Source organism: Lates calcarifer, linkage group LG1 (genome assembly GCF_001640805.2).
Source record: "Lates calcarifer isolate ASB-BC8 linkage group LG1, TLL_Latcal_v3, whole genome shotgun sequence".
Classification (NCBI taxonomy): domain Eukaryota; kingdom Metazoa; phylum Chordata; class Actinopteri; family Centropomidae; genus Lates; species Lates calcarifer.
The window spans coordinates 16,145,641-16,166,737 of NC_066833.1; the positions used below are offsets into that span (position 1 = coordinate 16,145,641).

Here is a 21,097-nt window from a genome sequence, read left to right on the forward strand (position 1 = left end):
TCAAATTTATTTCTTCTTTTAATCCATTACATTGTGAAAGCCTCAGTCCCCAATTAGAGACACTACTTAATTATTCCATCTGTGTAACAGTAAGTAGATTAAAACTTGAATACCCAAAGTAGCACTAACTGGTGGAAGTATATTTACTCAAATACCCTACTTTTACTTTTGCTGTACATTTGAGGTCCTTTATTTCTTCACATTGTTGTATTGGTAATTTTACTTAAGTAAAGGATCTGAGTTTTTCTTCAACCACAAAGCTGCACTTTTGAAAAGTTATTATCTTTTTAATCAAGTAAGTTGTGGCTCAGTGCCCTAAATATCAATAAACCAAACTGGGTGGTAAATGTGTGTTTCCAATTCTCCATCCTCCTTTCAGGTAATACGACTTAGGATGTAATGTTTGGTATAAAGGTGCTTTTTCTGCCCAGGGGTGTTGGGCGCATGCTGACACTCTCCATTTTCAAAAGCAAACCTCTAATCTCTTCTTTCATCTCTCACTAATTTGTCTTTCTTCATCAGGTTTATTCATCACCTGAATTAATGGAGCAGGCAGCAGCTGCACAGGGAGATAATATTATCATTACACTATTGGACTGATGCAGGCGAGCTCATTTGAATGCTAATTCCTCATGTTTCTCTTCCTCTCTGCATTCCTGCACTTTTACTTTGCTTTGTTGCTTTTTCGTTTCTGCGGTGACTCATTGTTTGTTCTTCATCTCTCCCTGCGCACAGTCAAAGAAAACACATTCCAATGACAAGGTAGGTTTCCTGATCCATTTGTGGGTGGTAAAGTTTACATATGCATTCAACTGAAACTAACTGTGTTGGATTAACTGTTTTGAAAATGTAACACAATGAACCATACATATATTTTACACTGGGAAGTTAAAAGCAGCAGAATCAGCCTCAACAGAAACCTGCATTAGGCCCATTTTTGTTTTAATTACTCCAACCTTGGAAAGAAAAAGTCTAACCTATATTACTTGACAACCTGAAAACCTGTTCTAGTTAAAATAAAGTGCAAGTCATGTGAAGTGAATTGTGCTGATTATACCAAACACTGTAGCTGACAGCCGCAGCATTATACAAACTGTGTAATGAGATGCTGTTCTTTTCGATGTTAACGTCACCACATCTGCACTCGTACTTATTCTTAAGTTTGGTTTATTCACAGAGAAAATATGCAAAAAAAATAAATAAATAAATAAAATAAAATAAAATTTAAAAAAATCTAATGATAATAGATTATGTAAAGAAATAAAAGGAAATATATTTCCTGTTTCTAAATAATCAGTATAACAATTAGCATAAGTGTAGCTGCCTCACTGCAAAATGACACATGTAGCTATCGAAGTGTTGGTTATCGTCACCAAGCTACTGCAAAATGTGGTTAAGCTACATTACTAGTCTTTTGCAGTGAAACTACTCTCCAAAGGCCACTGAAATACCAGAACAGACTTCTAAAAACTGACCATTCACTGTACTAATAAAGGATATTGGCAGACATGCTTATCTATCACACATAAAAATACAGCCATAATCAAATACCTTGCAAAGGTCAATACAAATATTTATTTTTTACAAATGTGACTTTGACACTGCTATGATTTTACATTTTCTGTTGTATAAAAGAAGACAAGGGGCAACCTAAGACTTATGACTTGTCAGCTGCATGACATTTGGGAAAAGCAATATTTTTTCTTCATTTATGTTCCCTTTCTTTCTCTTTTCCCCCCTTTCACTTGCTCTCTCACACCCGCACACACAGACACACACACACACACAGAAGCACACTTGAAAATTTCACTTGTAGGCTGAGCAGATCCTAAATATGTATAACTGAGGCACATGTGCAGTCAATAAATATTTACAACCATCAACACTCCTAAACAGTCCTAAACAAAACTACACCGTCAGTCACCACAGCAACACTTGTGTAAATATTAATTTACAACAGAACATGCCTCCCAAGTACAGAAGATCTAAAAATACAGATCAAATATTCATAGAAATTAACAGTTTGACTGATAAACAGAACAGTTCCTGTTCTAGTAGTGGCAGATAGGTGGCAGTAGAGTGACACTTGTTTGTCCACAGACAGAATACTGACAGCAGAAATACTGACACTGGGTTGAGCTAATTTATACTAAATTATTCATTTCTTACACTTGTTTAAACACTAGTCAGCATGAGTTATGTATTCATTAATTTTTGATTTTATTTTATTTTTGAGAGAAAGTCTAAGTCTTTTCCAACAGCTCCTGAAATCTGGATTTAACTATATTTAATACATTGTCTTATGCAGCTGAGAACCTCATGGCTGAGGTTCTCTTGGCTGACAGGACAAGAAATTAATGTGTCAATCACATGAACCTCATTGCCATCCAAACATGAATTCCCTCTTCTGCCCTACAAAAAATTCAGTGTACACCAGACACACTTAACTGTACAAACGCAAACATGATGACTAGTCAGATGTGTTTGTTCACAATGGCTAGATTCGTCTGTGTTCAGCTGCACTGTGTTTGGCATTTAGTCTGAGAGACTCCAGTGATTTGTCTGACATTTACAAACATGCCTTCAGCTATTTACAGTTTTTTTTTCCCACAAATACAGCGTGGACAGACAAGGTAAAAAAAAAATCTATGACAAGGTAAAAAAATCATTTAAACCAAGCACAGTTTTGATATAAAAGTGTGGAGTATATTCACATATAAATACTGTACATATATCTGTAATACAGGACAGATAAATAATAATTGCTAAGAGTGAAAAAGAGCAGTTTTGGTGAAAAGGGTTCAGTTTATATCAAATATCCTGGTCACTACATTAATGCTAAGGAGAAAGAGGAGACAGGTTGAGACAGACCCGCGGGTGTATATTATATACTCAACACACACACACAAACTCACACGCTCTTGCATCCTAAATCATACACACTCCTCCTGAATCATGAACTCTTCCACGCAGGCACACACTGGCACATGCAAATAAAGGAAGAAGAACATCTGTGAGGGTCATCTGAAGTGCATAGAGGAATACCTGAACTGTGTTCTGCAAACACAAGAAATCCAAGCATATTCCTTCCTGTTTTCTGTCTTTTATCGTCTTCCATGTCTCCCGGGACAACAACAAGGACACAAAGATAACTCTATGTGAGAAAATAACACAAACTTAAGTACAAAAAACAGTACAAAAAGCTATTTTTGAAAAAAATCAGTCATATAATTGTGACAGCCCTGCAAGTCCCGATCAGCAGCACTGGTCCGCTGGGTCTGTTAAACTGAGGTTTCTGATTGAAGCAGCAGTATAAACTTATGAGACTTGGGGTCAATGTACTCCTCAGTCAGTCGGATGTAAGGGATGCCCTTGATGGTGACAGCTAGGCTAAAGTCAAGACACCTCAGCAGGAACTCTGTCCCCTCCTTTATGCCGCTGGTGACAGAAGCCTCGCTGACCAAAGTCCACTGATCAGCCATCCAGCGCTCTGGGCCGTACTGCAGGGTTGGACCAGGGGCCAGGTAGGCCTCGAGGAAGGCCTGGACACATATAAAACAGCCACTGAGTGTATAATATTCACCAAGAAAATCTTTTTTTTTTATTTTACTGGATGGTTTACAGGATATTTCTGGTTCATTACAACATGGATGGGTCTGTTTTACATAGATTCAGCCAACTTTCCTAACTGCAAAAACTCCATGTTAATTTTTGAGAGATGCGTTGCAAACAAAAATAGCTCAAGAGCCAAGGCTGCAAGCCTTTTGTGTGTTCTTCGTGCCACTGAGTCAATGCAAAAACTAAGGTGAAAGGTTAAATTATTACAACCATCACAGACCAACCACCTTGTTCAGGTTTGACTGACCATATTGTTGTGCATGCCAAGTTTTAGTGTGTCTGTGTGTAATGAAGGATTATTGGCAACATTTTGGGGGTGTACATTTGGTTTCAACAAATAAAGTGGTTTGGATACAGTTCAACACAGGTGTGCTCCTCTAACTGGAGTGGGCTCTTTCCTGAAGTGACAACAACTTGTGATATCAGCACTTCAAAAACACCAAAAATCTGTCTCAGTATCAAGAAATAAGAGTTCAAAGAAATAAAACAGTGAACAGACACCATGGTACTGAGATTTCTTGTATTTCTGGAGTGTCACAATCCCAGTTTGTGAGTAGTATGGATAACCAGACCAAAGTGTCGGCATGTATATAACCTGTTTGATCCCATGTTTGTTGCCCCGTTGAACTTAGTTGTAGCCATGCCATTGTGTTCCCAGGTCCCAGCAGTAACTTTGGAAAATACGCAGCTATCACAACTGATAGAAATGATGGCCAGGATGATGAAAATAAGACCCAAGTTGCAATAAACTGGAATTATCCTTTAAGTCTGTTAAATACTGCCTTTTGTGGCTTGAAACATTAAAAACCCATACTTTCTTATTAGAATCTCAGTTATGACAGCAAACATTAAAAGTCAAGCTAACCTTAGGACTCATATTGTTGACGAGGCAGAAAGCCAGGTGCTTCTGGATGCTCTCCATGCTGTGGCAGTGCTGCCTCCTGGTGGTGCGGAGGTACTTCTGCAGGGCACGTGCCATAGAGGGAAATATGGCCAGAGCTGCTTCGCGCACATCCATGATGTCAGAGGGGCTCGCACGCTCATCCTCTTTCTTCATCCGCCGGACGTGAGTGAAGGCCTCCTCTACAGCCACCACCAGCCTGACAAAGAAGGAGCTTACTGTCAGCTCTCCAGCTTACTGCTTTTAATCCATTCTGTTCAATAGGCAACACATACCACATGTTCCAATGCAACCGCTAAGCCCCTTTCAAACATGGAAAACATAATGTAGCGGGCTTTGCCCCTCATCTGTTAAAGTAAAGGCTTTGTGTCATTAAGAGGTACTGTAGGTGTCCATGAATTTTCCTTACAGCTTTATTTAGACATGATGGGACACTTGCCCCTACTTCTCACTTGTTAGTTCTCATCAGTTTAATCATATATTAGATAGTGAATGCTGCCTAATTTGAAACATTCAACAGTGCACAAACATAAAATGATAATATGTCAAACTGAAACTTGTGTATGTAAAGATTTTTGCCTAATATTTTGATTTATAAGAGTTGAGCACAAAAGAAAATATAAAACAAAGGCAAGTCCAATTATTGTTGTAGAATGTTTTTTTTCCAGTTCTTTTGTCATGAACTATGAGGGGAAAAATCATTTTCTGTCATAAAAAACATTGGGTTGTTTTTCCAATTTTATTTGCTTTCTGCATAAGAGATGAAAGTAATATTAAGTGATAAATTTACAGTGGCCTTAGGGCAAAACAAAGTATGCATTCAGTTGCTTATTGTTTGCATTTATCCTTGTGCTGCTGCAGCTTTAATGTTGATATGAAGAGATTTAATTCAGACTGGTGCCGTGTTGAAAGAGGTACCGAAATGCTGGAAAGACTGTCATCTGGACTTGTGTGTGAAAGCAACTCCTGAGCTTATTCAGACATAGGCTGACACGCAAAATGCAATCGCATTTACAATATGTCCCAAGGTCCCGAAAGAGTCTACAGATCAATAATTCATCCTATGACATGCTGCTATTTCTTCCATGTGACTCACCTGGCTCTGCGTTTGCGGACTCTTCTCTCGTAGTCTGCCTCTTCGTAGTACAGCTCATTGTGGGCGCTGTCTTTGCGTTTGGCAGCAGCTGAAACCATCGCCCGTGACTGATTCCCATTACCAGGCTGAGCCCCTGCCGTGTTCCCTGGGGCTGCACCGAAGGGAAAGGACAGAGGCAAATTGGTTATATCGGTTTGAACTGGAAGAAGCGTTCCCTGACCCCAAAAGACTCCTGATTAATGGCCTGTATCTCAATCTGTATCACTGAAAGAAAAGGTCACATTGGAGGAGAGCTTACACATCACTGGAGGTGTAAAACAACTGCAAATCAACCTACTTGGTCAGTATGTGCCCATTTTATACTCCATAGGCTTTTGAGAAATATATGAGGACTCTGTGTGTTAATCTTTATAACTTATCTGGGGCATCCTGCCAGATCATGCGTCTCAGTCACAAGAAATGTTAATTATAGCACTGAGAAAAGAGGCAGTTTTCACTGGAACCATCCACATTTTTCCACAGACAGTCTGATGCAGAAACCTTTTCACTGGGGGTGTAGGGGGTGGATTAATATATTCAGCATTTTACACTTCAAAGGCCATAGTTCTTGTCTGATCTGTGAATTTACTGATTTGTGTGACAAACCCATAAAGCTAATGGAGCTGGTACAGTACTATATTACAGTTCCTGGGATTTCATTTGTTGAGAGGTAAGAACTGGTCCATATTCATGAAGAACAGCACAGTCTGGGGGAGGTTATAGAGTAAACCCTTCAGGTCAGGTAAGGATATAAATCATTAATAATCTAATCTGCATACGTGTGTGTATGTGTGTGCAGGTGAGAGGGAGGCATTGAGTGTAGAAGTAAAACATGGATGGAAACCATCCTAGTGTATACTGTGGGAGGAATGCCATCAGATCATGTGCACAGGGAGCATTGTAAATATTTTTCCAGCGACAACATGGGTAAACACTGCTCTCTTTAACATCCTGGCCTACATATTCATGCTGTGAGAAGAGAGACTGTGAATGACTATGAATGAGAAAAAGAGGGAGGGGGTGGGTGGAGGCTGAAGTGAGTGAAAAATGAAATAAAGGAGGGGGGAAAAAAGAAAAGAAGGGCGAGGCGAGCTGGAGACAGGCTGAGCGGGAGGAAGGAGGGATGTGGGAGTATGTGAGGAATGAGCGTTACTCTGATGAATTATTTAAGGCTTGAAATTCCACAGCCCTCTAGAGGCCTTTCCGCTGCACTTTGATAGGGAAGGGGGTGGGGTGGGTGGGAAGGTGCTATGAGGACACCATATCCCACACTGCATCCCTGCCATAGATCATCAAATCCACTGGTGAGGGGTTGATGGGTGATGAGTGAAGGACCCTTTTAACTGCAGGACAAGGTGCAATATGTGGCATTACAGGGTATGTGTATATGGGTGCAAGGAGGCAATACATCAAGAGCATTGTAGCGCCACAGTTGGGCAGTAGAGTGCTTTCTGCACATGCAATATATACATTATGTCAGGGACAGAAGCTTTGAAGTGCGGTAAAGATGGAGACAACTGAACCATGAAATTAGCAGCTTCCTGTGATAAAGTGCTGTGCAGAGTAATGTCGAGGACTTTTATCTGTACTTACGGTCCAAAAGGTATGTTCTCAGTTTGTTTTTAAAAGCTGCTCTTGGAGGAGATGGGAGATGGGGGAAAAAAACATCACAACAAGAGAGCGGCAGGAACAGAAGACATAGTGAACCAGTTTCTGGTTTCACAAAGATAAAACTGATCTAACTGATGATCAATCCTCAGGTCTTAATTCATCCATGACACAAAGCTGTGCAGACCTTGACTGTCACAGGCAGGACTAATTTGCTATGGATTCTGGGTAAAGTGCAGCACAACAGCATCAAATCACTACTTTAAGCCTGGGCTTAAACTAAGTCAGTCTTTATTCAACTCGCATTAGACTAATCTAGGAGCAAACTCACTACACTAAAGACCAGTCTAAAACATCTTTGGAAAACTGGCCCCCAATGAAGCCCTGAAAGGGACCTCAACTGAGATGTTACATAATATAGGAAGAAGTTATTGGGACAAATGAGGTGACTCACCGTCTACATTGTAGACCTTTAACCCAGCCAGGTGTTTGGCAGCCCGGTGCTTGGAGGCAGAGAGTAGTGCTGGGTTATGGAGTGGAAAATCTCTGTAGTAGTACTCCAAAATGGACAGAGCAGCCCTCTGAATGCTGTGCAACATAAGAGAGAGATAGACAGTGACAACTCTGAGACAGTAGGAATATGACTTACATTATGGTTGACCTATATAAGGTACTGAATGAATACTGAATTCACTAAATAGTGAGTTTTTAGACAAATTGATACAGCAAAACAACATGTTCTTCATCCTATCTTCCTTTCAAAAACCAACATTATCCACAATGCAACATGACTGCTGACAGTTTAGTTCAGAGATTCAGGTGTGTTATGTTAGAAGCAGTGAATGTAGCCTCAAGCAGAGATGAGGAACAGGCTACAGAGGTTTGTTAAGCTCTCCTCTTTCAACATGACTCCACATCCCCAGACTTTTTTCATTCTCAAACTCATAGTCATCAGCTTCATTTATCAGATTTCACACAGCTCCCTCTGGAGCCACAAAAGGCTCCATACAACTTTTTCTCATATGTAGAGTTGTAAACCCCAACACCTCTAAATAGACTTTCATGTGTAAAATTAGTGCAGTCCCCCTTTAAGTTACTGGACTGTTAACACAGTGTGTATGCTTAGCCTGTTTCTGGCTCCTGTATAGGTATTGTCTAACCTCCTGTTTCCTTGTCCTGTCGTAGGACACACATGTCCAGAGCAGTGACAAAGTAAGACAGCCAAAGGACGAGCGCCTGTGTCTGCCACTTTCTCATCCCTCCCCCCAGACTCTTAGAATAGCCCGCCTTAAGCAAACTAGACGACGGGACTGATGAGTAACTCAATTATTGCCTGTGCCAGTCTTCCCTGAGGACATGGGCCTTCAATTACACACATACTTCACCATGGTAGAGTGTAATGACTGTGACCAAGTGCCACTATGACTAAATGCATCACGGTATGAAAGGTCAAGAGGTCAAGATGTAAAGGCAATTTTACAAATGCCACTGTATCATTACAAACCGCATACGTAGAATGCACAGAGACAAGGTAAAAACAGTGAACGAGTGTGCACACCTGAGCTGTCCTATGTTGTAGTGACGTGTCTCTCCATCTGTTGAGCGGATAACACAGACGCTGTAGCAGGGCCGGAGCTGGCGGAGCTCCAGCAGCACCACGGCCAGGTAGTGGACAAACAGCTGGGAGTCCACGAGGGACACGGCAAACTGGACAATACCATGGTAGTCCTCATCCTGTTTAGTTATTGAGATGAAAAAATTATGCTTTATATGTTATACTCTAAAATTGAATTTCAAATCTGGAATGGCAGAAATATAAAACAATTATTATATAAAAATGAAAGAGAGGACATATCATCTCTGTAGTCATAAAAAATACTTGTAATGTTCTACTAGCACACTCTCAAACCCACCTGTGCATCGAGGATCCGGACCCCATAGAATAGCCAATAAGACATTGTGAGCAGGAGTGTGAGTGTGGTGAGGAAGGCACGGTACACACACACTCTGGGCAGGCTGGCGTGGCCCGGTCGGAGAAACAAGGCCCAAACAGCTACCAGGAGGATGAGGAGCTTGAAGGAGATGGAGAGGAAGAGGCCCTCACAGGCTGCACCACAAGCTTGCAGTCTGTCGGGCCACATTACAGCTGGAAGAAGCAGGAAGACCAAGGGTGTGGCCATCACCAGCAGCCCCACACACAAGCCCACGGCTAGGGGGAGATAGCGACGGAAGCCTTGGGTCCGGTCCTGTATCTCTTTCCCGAGTCCAACCACTTCCTCCTGGGAAACACTCAGCTCTGAGGTGCCTGTCACTGCGGTGGTGGTTTCTCCCCAGTTATCATCCTGAAAGGGACAGAACGATGAGGCAGTTAAAGGGTCATTTCACCCAAACTTAAAACTCAAACAACAAACAAATTTTTAAGTTGCATCAATTGATTTTTTTAAGGAAACTGTGAACTTTGACTACTTTTCTCTGCTTGAGATTAATAAATCAAAACAGAATTTGTGGTCCATAATACCAAAACAATACTGAAAGATGCTAAAATGCTCTGTAAAGCAGAGGAGAATTGCAATTTGGGTGACAATTTTCTGTGGATTTGTTTCTATGGGAAATATACTTCAGTTTAATATAGTTTTTTGATCCATTGTTGATACAAAAATATTGCTTAGTGCAGCTTTAAATACATTTTAAATGCTGTGAGCACCACAAAGCAAAATTCTGGTCACCTCTATTGTTTTGGGGCAAAGACCTTTAAAATAACAGAGACTGAAACTCTAGAGGCACTGGCAAATTAGCTGATGAATGTAAACCTGAATCAGACAGACAACAATGCCTCCATTTTCCTATTTTAGTCCCTGCACGAGAAAGCATGATGCACACACACACACACACACACACAGAGCAGACAGAGAGAGAGAGAGAGAGAGAGACTTGATTTCTTGGAGTTTTGCCTCATTATGACAAGCCTTCAAAGTCCCATTGAAGTAATATAAGATGACAGGATGGGATGCGCACTAATGCTCGCTTTGGCAGGAAGCTGCACATGCTGAAATATGTAGGCACACACACACAAATACACACACGCATACTGAATCACAACAACAAACGCTGAAGCTTTCCAGGCCCATCACTGCAAATTAGAATCACATTTTTTTCTTCCTTGCCAGCAGGGTCATTTTAAGCATAAATCTTTCCAACAAAGAGACACAGGGAGAATAAATTAATGACAAGTCTTCGCTAAGAGGCATTTATTTTTTTGTGCGCCTGTCATTAATTCACGTAATTAGCCATTCATTGTCTCCCAGAGTGTCACTGTATTGTATATATCTTCAACTACAACCAATGACAGGAGCAGCAGCTGCAGAGGGAGGGATGGGGGATAAAAAATGACAACCTGAACAGATAAGCCTTCATGGCTTCACACATGTGTGAACACACATACATCTATGCACATCACACAGTCAACTTAAGCCATGTGGGCCTGAGTATTTGATGAAGCTGCAGGGAAACTGCAGGGTCACGTTAGTTTTCCCCTGTCTGTATCCAACTGTAAACTGTGTCATCTCAGGCTATTTAGAAGTTAATATAAACTTTTACAGATTAAGTGAACCCTGACTCTATTTGTGGAATGCAAAATATAAAACCAATGCTGCGTTTGCATATTTCCAATCAGGAAAATGCATCATGAATATGAATTCTGCCCTCCATTACTGCTCACAGCCAGTTAACTGAGCCATGCTGGAGGAGCAGATGCCAACAGGAGCCAGAAGATGAATGAGCACAAGATGAGGAAACACAGGGAAAGTGAGAGAGGGGGATGGCAGTAGTGAAGGTGTAAGATAGCAGCGGGAGGGGGGTAATCTGTCTGCCAGAGTAATGTATGAAGCCAGAGGTCAGCTATGTAAGTGTAACATCAGGTCCATTTAGTGTCCAGTCTAATTTTTATTCAGCTCACATCTCTCCTCCATTTCTCCTTTTTCTTTTTAAGCTGACACTCTTGAACTGGGCCCCGGCCTTTACAACATATATGGGAGTTGTGATGTGATCTGAACCATCTCACAGTTCAACGGATGCTCAATAGTTTTTTAGAAAACGAGTAGCCAGCTAAATTTGAAACCACTTCCTTTTCTTTCCACGCTAAGCTGATGTTTTGATTTATTCAGATTTGAATAAATCTCAAAATGCTCTCCTTCTTGAGGGGATATTCTGAGGCTCTTAGAAAATAAGGCCTGGTCAGATGCAGGCACCGTTTAGCAGTAAAATTAACAAGGCAAGTTTCAGTTGCCTCTATGGTCCTCCATGATCACTCACTTTAAACATCAACAATTTATCCAATCACATAGTACAGGTTGCGGTCATTAAACCTGCATTTCTGACTGTTCCTCCAGATTACCTCACAATCATAAGTTAGTGGCTGGACTGACCCTCAGTGCAGCAGCACTGGTAGCATTTATGAGCTGTGACCAGTATTTTATCCTTGTTCTGTAACAGAACAGAAACAGAAAAAGATGCAAATGAGTGCAACTAAACTGAATCTGGCTACATTAAACACTTGAACACATTGGGAGGATGAAATGGTAGATATCACACATATAACTGTATGATAAATACGCAGCCTGGCACCCCTGAAGCTCACTATTTAACACATTATATCTGCGTAGTATATCTTCATTATATCTTCTATTATATCTTTGTATCTTCTGGCCTCTCTGATGCTCATCTGGCAAACAAACTAACCCAAGTCAATCAGCTGCTGGTTGAAGCTTCATATTGAACAGATAGATACACTATGACACAATCTATATAAGCATATAGATAAGCATACTTCCCAATATGACAAATTATTCCTTTAGAACACTTCACATATTTAACTGGCCCAGACTGTCCATGCCACTCCTCACCAGATGTTGACTATGAGGCACAGTTTTATTGTTTGTGGACTGAAAGGGGAGGAAGATGAAGAGGTTTGCTTTATTTTATTTTTCCTATTGTTTTAGTGTGGTTGCAGATCTTTATGAAAACAACCGCAAAACACTGGTGTGGACACTTGTCCTTTTCACATGTAAAGGGCCTCTTCCAAATCAGCTAGCCTAGTGTTGTCTTAGTCTTAAATTTCAACTACAAATTTTAGACAGCTCACTTAAAAATATGTGCCCTAATATTCCATACTCTACATCAGCTTCCATTTGGATGCACAATCTGAACATGTTGGACTCCTGCACAATCTCTCTGCCAAGGCGTTTATATAGACAAGGTTTAATGCTAGTGTCTCATTTAGTGGAAGAAAACAGTGTATCACTGAATGAGCTAATACCAGCCATTAAGTCCCAGTAGATTAATCCCAAAGATTAATGCTACACTAATCAGATCTGATCTTTATGCAGTGTAAAATGAGGAGGAAGTGTAAGTAAAAGAGAGAGAATAAAACAGACAAGGGTTACAGGAGAGAAACAGAGATAGAGAGAGAGAGAGAGAGAGAGAGAGAGAGAGAGAGAGGCATGACTGCTGCCTGCTATCTTGGCAGTCTTTTCATCTGGCAGAGGGTGAATATGGATTATGGTTAGGCCTGTTCCACCGTCACAAAGCACAGCAATACAACAACAAACTGATTAGCACTGCTCGCAGAGACTCACACATACACACAGCAAACAGTCTGCCAGCTACAAAACACAACTAAGCACACGACTAAGCCCCACTGGCCTGGGTGGAGGTTAGAATGACACTTACACGTTGGTTTGTTTGTGCTGGTGTTGGTGAGAGTATTAGTGTCATAGTGTGTGTGTGTGTGTATTTGTGCTAAAACGAGTCATAGGACCAATGAGACAAATCCATTTAAAGGTTTCCTCCAGTTTACTCCATTCCTTTTACTGTGGTGGTTATTCTTACATCAAATTACAAGCTGTTGCTTTGGTAGCTGTGTCTACACGTATGTGAAGAGAAGGGCAAAGAGGCAAAGTGTGAAATGCTAAAGCAAGAGTACATGCTTCTCACCGTACGCTTTGGTGTTGCTCAAGCTAACACTGTGAGGAAATTGAAGCTGCTGCCTTCTGGCACAAAGTCACCGCGTCTCACAAAGCAGCATGGACAGTCTCAGTAACAGATTTGGCACTCTCTCTATGACTCACACACACACACACACACACACACACACACACACACACACACACACACACACACACACCACACACACACACACACACACAGAAGCTATGGTCCAAGAGTGTATCTTTATGTCATAGGCATGCGTGTAAACATGGAGGATTATTCATATCAGCTTTCCTCAAAGTGCCGTTTGGCTGGATGCTAAGGCTAATCTCAGTCTGTGAGAACGTCTCTCTGCACTGTAGCCTGTTAGTGTTTCGAAGAGAGCTGCTCCAAAAAGCACTGGCTACGGTGGATTGTGGTGATGGTGATGGTGGTGGTAGTGGTGCTGATGTGCCATTTGGACTCATTTGTCTGGAGGGCTAATGCAGTACAATGGCAGATCACCTTACACTGCCGACAATAGACGCAAGCTACAAGCTGACAATCACATGACAGCGTGGAATTCGGCTGGCCAGACAGAAGGGGATGCTGAGCGGAGACGGCAAAATAGGTCAGACCTCTCAGAAAGTGCTAGAAAGTCTGGCTCAAGGCATGTCCACATCCTAATCACATTAAATAATACAGTTCAAGAAAGTACACCTTTTGCAGGCAGCTCATTCTCAGCCACTTTACATACACAGACATCCTCTGTCTTTGTCTTACACACAAACTAACAGTACAGAGATAAAATGCTCTCTTCTTACTATAGATTTCAAGTAGGTCAGAGAGACTGTGAAGGCCGCCTCAGGCAGAGCTCTCTCTAAAGAAGAATAACTATACCTCTTCCTGCTCTAGATGCCTTTTTGCTTTTCACTTAGCTTTCTTTAACTCTCATTGCAATTTACCTGATCTTTTGCATTGAAAAGAGCAGTGTGACATTTTAGGAAATACACTTATTTCATTTCATGCTAAGAGTTACATGAGAAGATCAACACCACTCTCACATCTGTCTGTTGACTATGAAGCAGGACCTAGAAGACAGTTACCTTAGCTGTACATGGGAGAGTAAGAGTGGTACTGATCTTCTAATCTACCTCTAACCAATAAAGCGGGAGATAGATGTAGAACTATCACTTTGATACAATGATCACAGTATTTGAATGCCTCTTTAATCCCTGTAGCACTGACTTAGTTAAATATCCACTCTGTCTTGGAGCTGCATTATCACAGCATTTCGCTTCCCTGTGTCGATTTAAAACCTATTTTGCTTGCAGAGCTCAGCAAAATCAGCTTTATGGGATGACTGGTACCAATTTGCTCTGCTCTAAAGCTATCAGGCATGACAGTTATACCCAGTATCACACACACACACATACACACTGTAACTCAGCACTGTCCGCACAAATCCGTCCAGGCATTCAAGAGGGATGCTAATGCTCTGACCTATTTGATCCCTGTTTACCATTCTTATTATGTGTTGGGCACTGAGGCAATGGGCAGCCAGCTGTGTGAGGACCAGTTTATAAGGTCATGGCATGGAGGTCATGGTTGGATTACTGGGCCCTCTGATTTCCTCTAAAGGACTGTGATTACAGCAGAGGCTGTTTCAACGGATGCATCTCAAAAACACAGCCTGCACTCATTCACAGGTTATACAGCTTTTGCATTATTCCAGTCTCGACTGCCGACTTCACAATCAATACCTGGGCTTCATCTCCATCATCTGCTGCTGGTGTGGGTTCTCCAGGCAGCGGCTCTCCATTGTGAACAGGGGACTCCTGGGACGGTGTGTCAGGAGGGTTGATAACGACAGACCTCTCAGAACGACTGCTGTCTTTACTGCTGCTGGCCTTGTGCCGCTCACGGCTTCGATCCCTGGAACACAAACACACGCAATGAACTTAAAGGACTAGACAAGAGGAAAATAGACAGATATTGATGTACTAAGATACTGATAATTGATTCATGTGGAAATTCATTTCTTGATTTATCATTTTGTCCATCATATGTTGGAAAAAAGTCAGAAAATCTGCTGCTATTCTGAGGAGTTTGTGATCAGGAATTTCTCTTATTTCACAAAATTTTGTAGTCCAAATAATGAAAATTGAGAAAATTAAAGGACAGATTGATAATGAAAATAATTGTTAGCTGCAGCTCTCCATGGTAAAACACTGGTGGAAAGGGAGGGCAAAGAATATTCCAACAGACAATCAGAGAGAGGTGAACAAGACAGGAATTGAATGATTCTGTCATTTTCAGAATAGACAGAGTAAATCACTGAAATAGGTTAGAGCCACTCATCTGTGACGACCCTAATCCATGAGCTCTGTCTGTCTCAATCTCTAGCTTGCCCTCGCTCTGACTCTCTCTTAGTCTCTCATCTAATTTATTTGGCTACAACCAACATGAGGCCTGCCAAAACTGAAGGCAAACACAGCAATCTCATGTACACCAAAGGCATTCAGTTAAACAAACCATGTTCAGAATGTGATCCTGCAAAAACAACAGAAAGGGAAGGATGGACAGGTACAGTGGGGAAGCAGACAGTCAGATGGAAAGGAAGACAGACGGGAAACATACCCATGTCGGTTTGATCTCCCGGAGCGGCTGGAGTGATAGGAGTAGCCCGAGTGAGTGGACTCAGTGTCCATTCCAACGCAGTTCAGAAGCAATGATTGGCCAGGGGGGGATGAGGAGAGACTCGTTGTGCGGCAGAGAGGGTAAGTTGGCAGCGATGCTCAAGAGGAGGAATGGGTTGCTATAGAGACGAGCCTCAGGAATCTACGATGACTGACTACTATCCCAGAGAGCTGCTTTGATAGCCACATTGACCTGAGAGATGGAGAGATAGAGAGGTTTGCTTCAAAGTGTGGCTTTGTCTAACAAATAATGCATTAGGTACACTAGCCAGGCTACCAGGGAACGCATGTCTGTACAGGACTGTGCTGATTCTTACCATTCAACACATTTACATGGAGAACATAATGACCAGTGAACAAAACATCAGAGTAGTCATTCATTTTTATTATAAGTGAGGGCTGCTCACCAGGCAGGTTTACTCCTGTCTACCTCTGTATAATGCAGCCATAAGACGGATGATGGGGGAATAACCCTCAGTGCCCGCAGAGTTGTTTCTAAACTTGGCAAAACTAAATATTTGCTCTACACTGAACAAAGTTTATTTGGAAACACTTCCTTCACACCAGAACCATTCTCTCCTTTACACTTCTCAAATTAATTATGCCTGTTTTTTATGTGACTTTGTCTTAATGCTGCCATTTTGGCCAGGCTTTTCTCATAAAAGGAGTAATGCATCTCTGGAGACTTTTTGGTTAAATATAGGGTAAATAAAAAGGAAAACAACTAAAATTCTTAGTCAAGAAACCTACGACATACACACCGTACAGGCTTCAGCGGAGAAAACAAAGGCCTCTGCAACGAGTTTCAACTAGCATTATCAGAAAATGTGACATGTGAATGTGTTTCAAAAGGCTGCTGCCAGACTAACATCCTGGGAATTAATGTATTCTGTGTAATGCATGAGGATGTTTTAGCACCTCGCCATGCATGACCATTCATTTAGACCTCAATCTACACCCTGTCCACCTGCCAGTCACTATCCCCGGGCCCAGTTGCATTTCGCTAACTGGGATTATTCTCCCCTTATCATTTGCAGGCTGTTTGTTATGTCTGCAGCCAGTGGTGCATAAAAACACTAAAACGGCCCATTCAGCATATTGGGATGTGAATCCCCACAGCAGCATTGAGATCACGCTGCGGAAATGATGGTTAGAAGAAGACACTGCAATGTAACTGATTTCCATTAAGATGATATGAGTGTTTTTCTTCCCTTCCATTACCCGTTATGGGAAATGTGGCTGGTGCATATGAGAAACCACTGATTTTCCATGAAGGATTAATGCATATAAATTATGTAATAACTCTGCCACCACCTATAGTGTTACTTATGTCAAACACATGCAAGAATTTGTACAATCTCACAGACCTGTAGCATCCAGGTGTGAAATGATGCTGTGGCAACGGAGAGCACACTTTCTCTGAGAGTAAATACGACATCATTCTCCACTGATAAAGTTGCTTGTGCTATTAAAAGCAGGGGAACATAATGTTGAAGATGAAAGGGCTGTAGATGGGTGAGACTTCAATAAATAATGCACTTGAACAACCATTCGCAGCATCAAAGCTGATGTCGCAGCATCAAATTTTAAACACAAACCACAGTTTTGACAGAGGAGAGTCAGATCTTTCGTTTTTAACCCACATCTGGAGCGTCCACTGTTGCCGTGGCAACACTGGAGCCAGGGGGCCCCATCTAGCAGTAACAATCAATCACCCCTGCTGAGAGGAAATTTGTGCGATACACTTATGTACGTGCGAGTGAGAGAGTGAGGGTGGGGGGCTGGTGACACAGTGAGAGGGCACAAAGAACAAACAATGGCCCAGCACCCAGCACCCGTATGGTTAAATGAATAAGCCTATATGATTTGAATGAAAGCTGTTAACCTCCTGAGTGCTGACCTCTGAGTGCGTGGCAGTAGTATGTGGGCCAAGATGATCCCACTGTGAAGCTACTCATCCACGAGAGGAGCATGAAGAGGCATAGTGAACCAGGCCATGTGGAAAATCGCAGCCACAGGGTAAGAAAAACTATCGGTTACAAACCAACGGATATCTATGAATAAAGCATGCAGGAATAACAAAGTGCGCCGGATATGTGCAGCTACTGTGAGCCCGTCCATCCAAAAAATACCGTAGTCCTCTGTGAGGGAGTCTGTGTGGAAATGTATCATCTGCTGAAGCGCAGTTGCATCTCCGCAGACCGTTCTGGTTGGCTGCACCGAGACGAGATTCACAAGGGCAGAAAGTGACACTAATGTAAAACAAACACTCATTAATGTGTTTGTTTAGCGGATGGAGGTTGTTGTGCAGGGAGAGCTACTGTAATTAAACATGATCAGACTCAGAGGTATAGGTCCATGTAGTATTATGGATTCATTTTTTAAGTTTAATTCAAAAGAGAGAGCTTTAACAGAGTGCACTATTGGAACAAATATATGAGTCTTTATGGGGAGGGCTGCAACATCTGACAGGTCAGGTTCTTTGCAGAATTTTCCCTTGCTGATACACCTCACCAGTTAACAATGAAGCTGAGAATGTGGGATTTTAGTGCAATGTCCTTGGCTGCTGGGACATTTGGCCTCCAGACTGGGCAGAGAAAGAGAGGTGTGGAATTTGAGATGCCATCAAAGTGCGATGCAGTGCTGGCACCCTAAATGCATGGCACAGATCAGTCTCATAGCTCATCTAGAGCACATGCTGAGGCCTGGTTACCATGGCATCTGTGCCCTCCCTCACACCCATTAGCCCTCATGCCTTCCCTTCCCTACTTCATGTGCGCCCTGCCCTGGTGGCATTAAGCCAAAATCTGCCAGATGCAGCAGCTGTGTGTCTGCTGCGTTATTCAGTTGTTTCACAATTTAAAACCAGCAAACTACAAATTTCCCAACAAAATACAACAGATAGTATTTTAGGCAGCAACTAATGACTTTTCAAAAAAAGGTTAAACTGCTGATATTCTCTAATCTTATCTTTGGTCTAAAAACAGCCACCAAGGTAACATCTTCAAATTCCTTGTTTTGTCCAACCAGTGTCCACGAATGTCCATTAAAAAAATAAGCAACAAATGAAACATTCACAACACTCACAAGTAACACAGTCCACTGTGCTGGGCAAAACCTCTCTGAAATAAAACAAAGGTTGACACAGTGTTTGCCACTATCATTAATAGTGATAGCAATCTCCAGTCCCATCATCATGGTTCAGATAACCCAGGGGAACAGCTGCTGATTTACATATTATAGTGTCTCTGACTGACTAAATTAACACAAACTGAGCCAGAAATGCAAAGGCGTGAAACCCCCATGGAAATAACCTTTTTTTTTAATTTACTCTTTCACTGACCTCACTGCCAGGACCTGAGATGTAATTAATACCTTGTTTCCTGGGTATTTTCCTTTCATTGTGTCCTGTGACAATCTGGCATATGATCCTTGGCTCAAACGTATTTGTTAGATGTGCAGAGAGCAAACCTGTGACCTTTGAGTGACTGGATAGAGTCTAAGCCACTCTCACCCTGCTGCTCTTTCACACACACACACACACACACCCACCCACCCACACACACACACACACACGCACGCTCAGGAGAAAGTTAAGACCTGACATAGTTCTCTGGAATGCAAACTTAGTCCCCTCTGATCCGCTCATGTGGAACTAAGTAAGGCAGAGGGAGCGAAGTGATGCTGGGTGGGAGGGAAGAGATACCTCAGTACATTCCTACTTTAAGAGTGAGGCTTTAATGCCTGTAAATACACTACTGTACACCTCTCTACAGTGGATCATGCTTTATACTGTGCTATCCAAGCTTTGCAGGACTCCAGTGCTCCTCTGTAGCCTAAAGGGAGCTGAAAGGTAGCTCCATTTCTCATCACACTTCTGACACACTGCCCTGCCGGCCAGAAAACACAGTTTAATAGAGAACAATGACAAAAGCATCGCCAGCAACACTTTCTTTGATCATCCATGGCAAGAATAGCTTCCAGGGGATGACTCATCTATTGAAGAGGTTCCCACACCTCACAGTGTCCCCAAGCCTCTCTGCACATTACCTATCAGCACTGCTCAATAATACATGGCTGTGGGTGCCTCACAGTTTCACTGCAGCATCATGCCTCTGAGGAGATAGTGAGACATAGTGTCAGAGGAGGCACGTGAAGCGGCTTCAGTCATAGTAACACCTCATCCAGCTGTGCACAGTGTGCTCTCCAGACAGCAGCTGCTGATGGCGACACACACCATCAGATTTGCAGCGGCAGTCTGATCTGAAACGCCCTTTATTTTACAGGGCTCCTCAGTCAGAGAGAGAGAGCAAGGGATGTGATGCTACTTCTCTGTTACACAGCTGCAGTTTCGGTTACAATAGATCTCGTTTCAGTCTCATACTGAAGCCCATTAACACACACAAACACACACACAGTGGGCTATATATGAGCGACTATCACTTCAAATAACGCACGCATTCGGGTGGTTCAGTCTATTTCTTCACACTTAACAGGCACTGAAGCAGACAAAAAAGCAGAAGCACAAGGTTACCCTCCATATAAATATGGGTTAGGAGGACCACAGACTAAAGGCTACATCTGTCTGGTTTGAAGGAAACCATGTTTTTTTTTTCCACGACACGACAGCATTGAACTTCATCAGTAATTCTTAGGTAGGGTTGTGTCTCTGGCTTTTGGCGAGGATATATCCGGCGTAATGAACACAGCATCGCTATTATCAGTTCCTGATAAACCTACCTTTTCCTCAGATCATATTCGCTCACTGCGTCTCGGTGTGGGTCTGTCGCCGCCGCGCTGCTGGTACTGCTGCTTCTGCTTCTGCTTCTACTAATGTGAGGAGCGTCTGTACCGTACTGTACAGAGAGGCAGCTCCCTCATACGAGCCTGGCCATTGTGATAAGCAGGACCAGAGAGAGGAAGGCAGCATGGAGGTACAACACGCTCCAAGTGCAGTAAAATGAATATATTCAGCTGTAGCCCACAAGAGGTCGTGCTTTTTAAGCAGGAGCGTCAACAAGGTGAAGTTATTTGCCTTGTGAAATTTTAAATACTGGTCCATTAAAAACTGTGTTTTGCCTGTCAGTTCATTTGCATGTTTGGCTTTTGCTGCTGTATATAGGAGGCTATTTCCATATTCATCTGCAGAGAGAGGAAGGTTTCCTACAGGCA

The 21,097-nt window shown here is 42.2% G+C and overlaps 1 protein-coding gene across 1 annotated transcript; it reads right to left on the reverse strand.

Annotated features, from left to right (window-relative positions):
* Nucleotides 1-1,548: 1,548 nt before the first annotated feature.
* Nucleotides 1,549-20,876, reverse strand: LOC108901608 (vang-like protein 1). The gene is made up of 9 exons (XM_018703154.2): nucleotides 20,666-20,876; nucleotides 15,867-16,118; nucleotides 14,990-15,161; nucleotides 9,176-9,604; nucleotides 8,821-8,996; nucleotides 7,717-7,850; nucleotides 5,616-5,766; nucleotides 4,484-4,718; nucleotides 1,549-3,542 (listed from the first exon to the last, which is right to left on the reverse strand). The coding sequence occupies exons 2-9, from the start codon at nucleotides 15,935-15,937 to the stop codon at nucleotides 3,282-3,284; spliced, it is 1,629 nt and encodes a 542-aa protein (XP_018558670.1). The 5' UTR covers nucleotides 15,938-16,118; nucleotides 20,666-20,876; the 3' UTR covers nucleotides 1,549-3,281.
* Nucleotides 20,877-21,097: the final 221 nt, after the last annotated feature.

Excerpts from the sequence above, each read along its gene's own strand:
- LOC108901608 (XM_018703154.2), bottom strand. The coding sequence starts at position 15,937 with ATGGACACTGAGTCCACTCACTCGGGCTACTCCTATCACTCCAGCCGC. Across the intron at positions 5,767-7,716 it reads AAAGGTCTACAATGTAGACG|CCCCAGGGAACACGGCAGGG; the intron begins GTGAGTCACCTC and ends CCTTCGGTGCAG. Across the intron at positions 4,719-5,615 it reads GTCCGCAAACGCAGAGCCAG|GCTGGTGGTGGCTGTAGAGG; the intron begins GTGAGTCACATG and ends CTTCTTTGTCAG.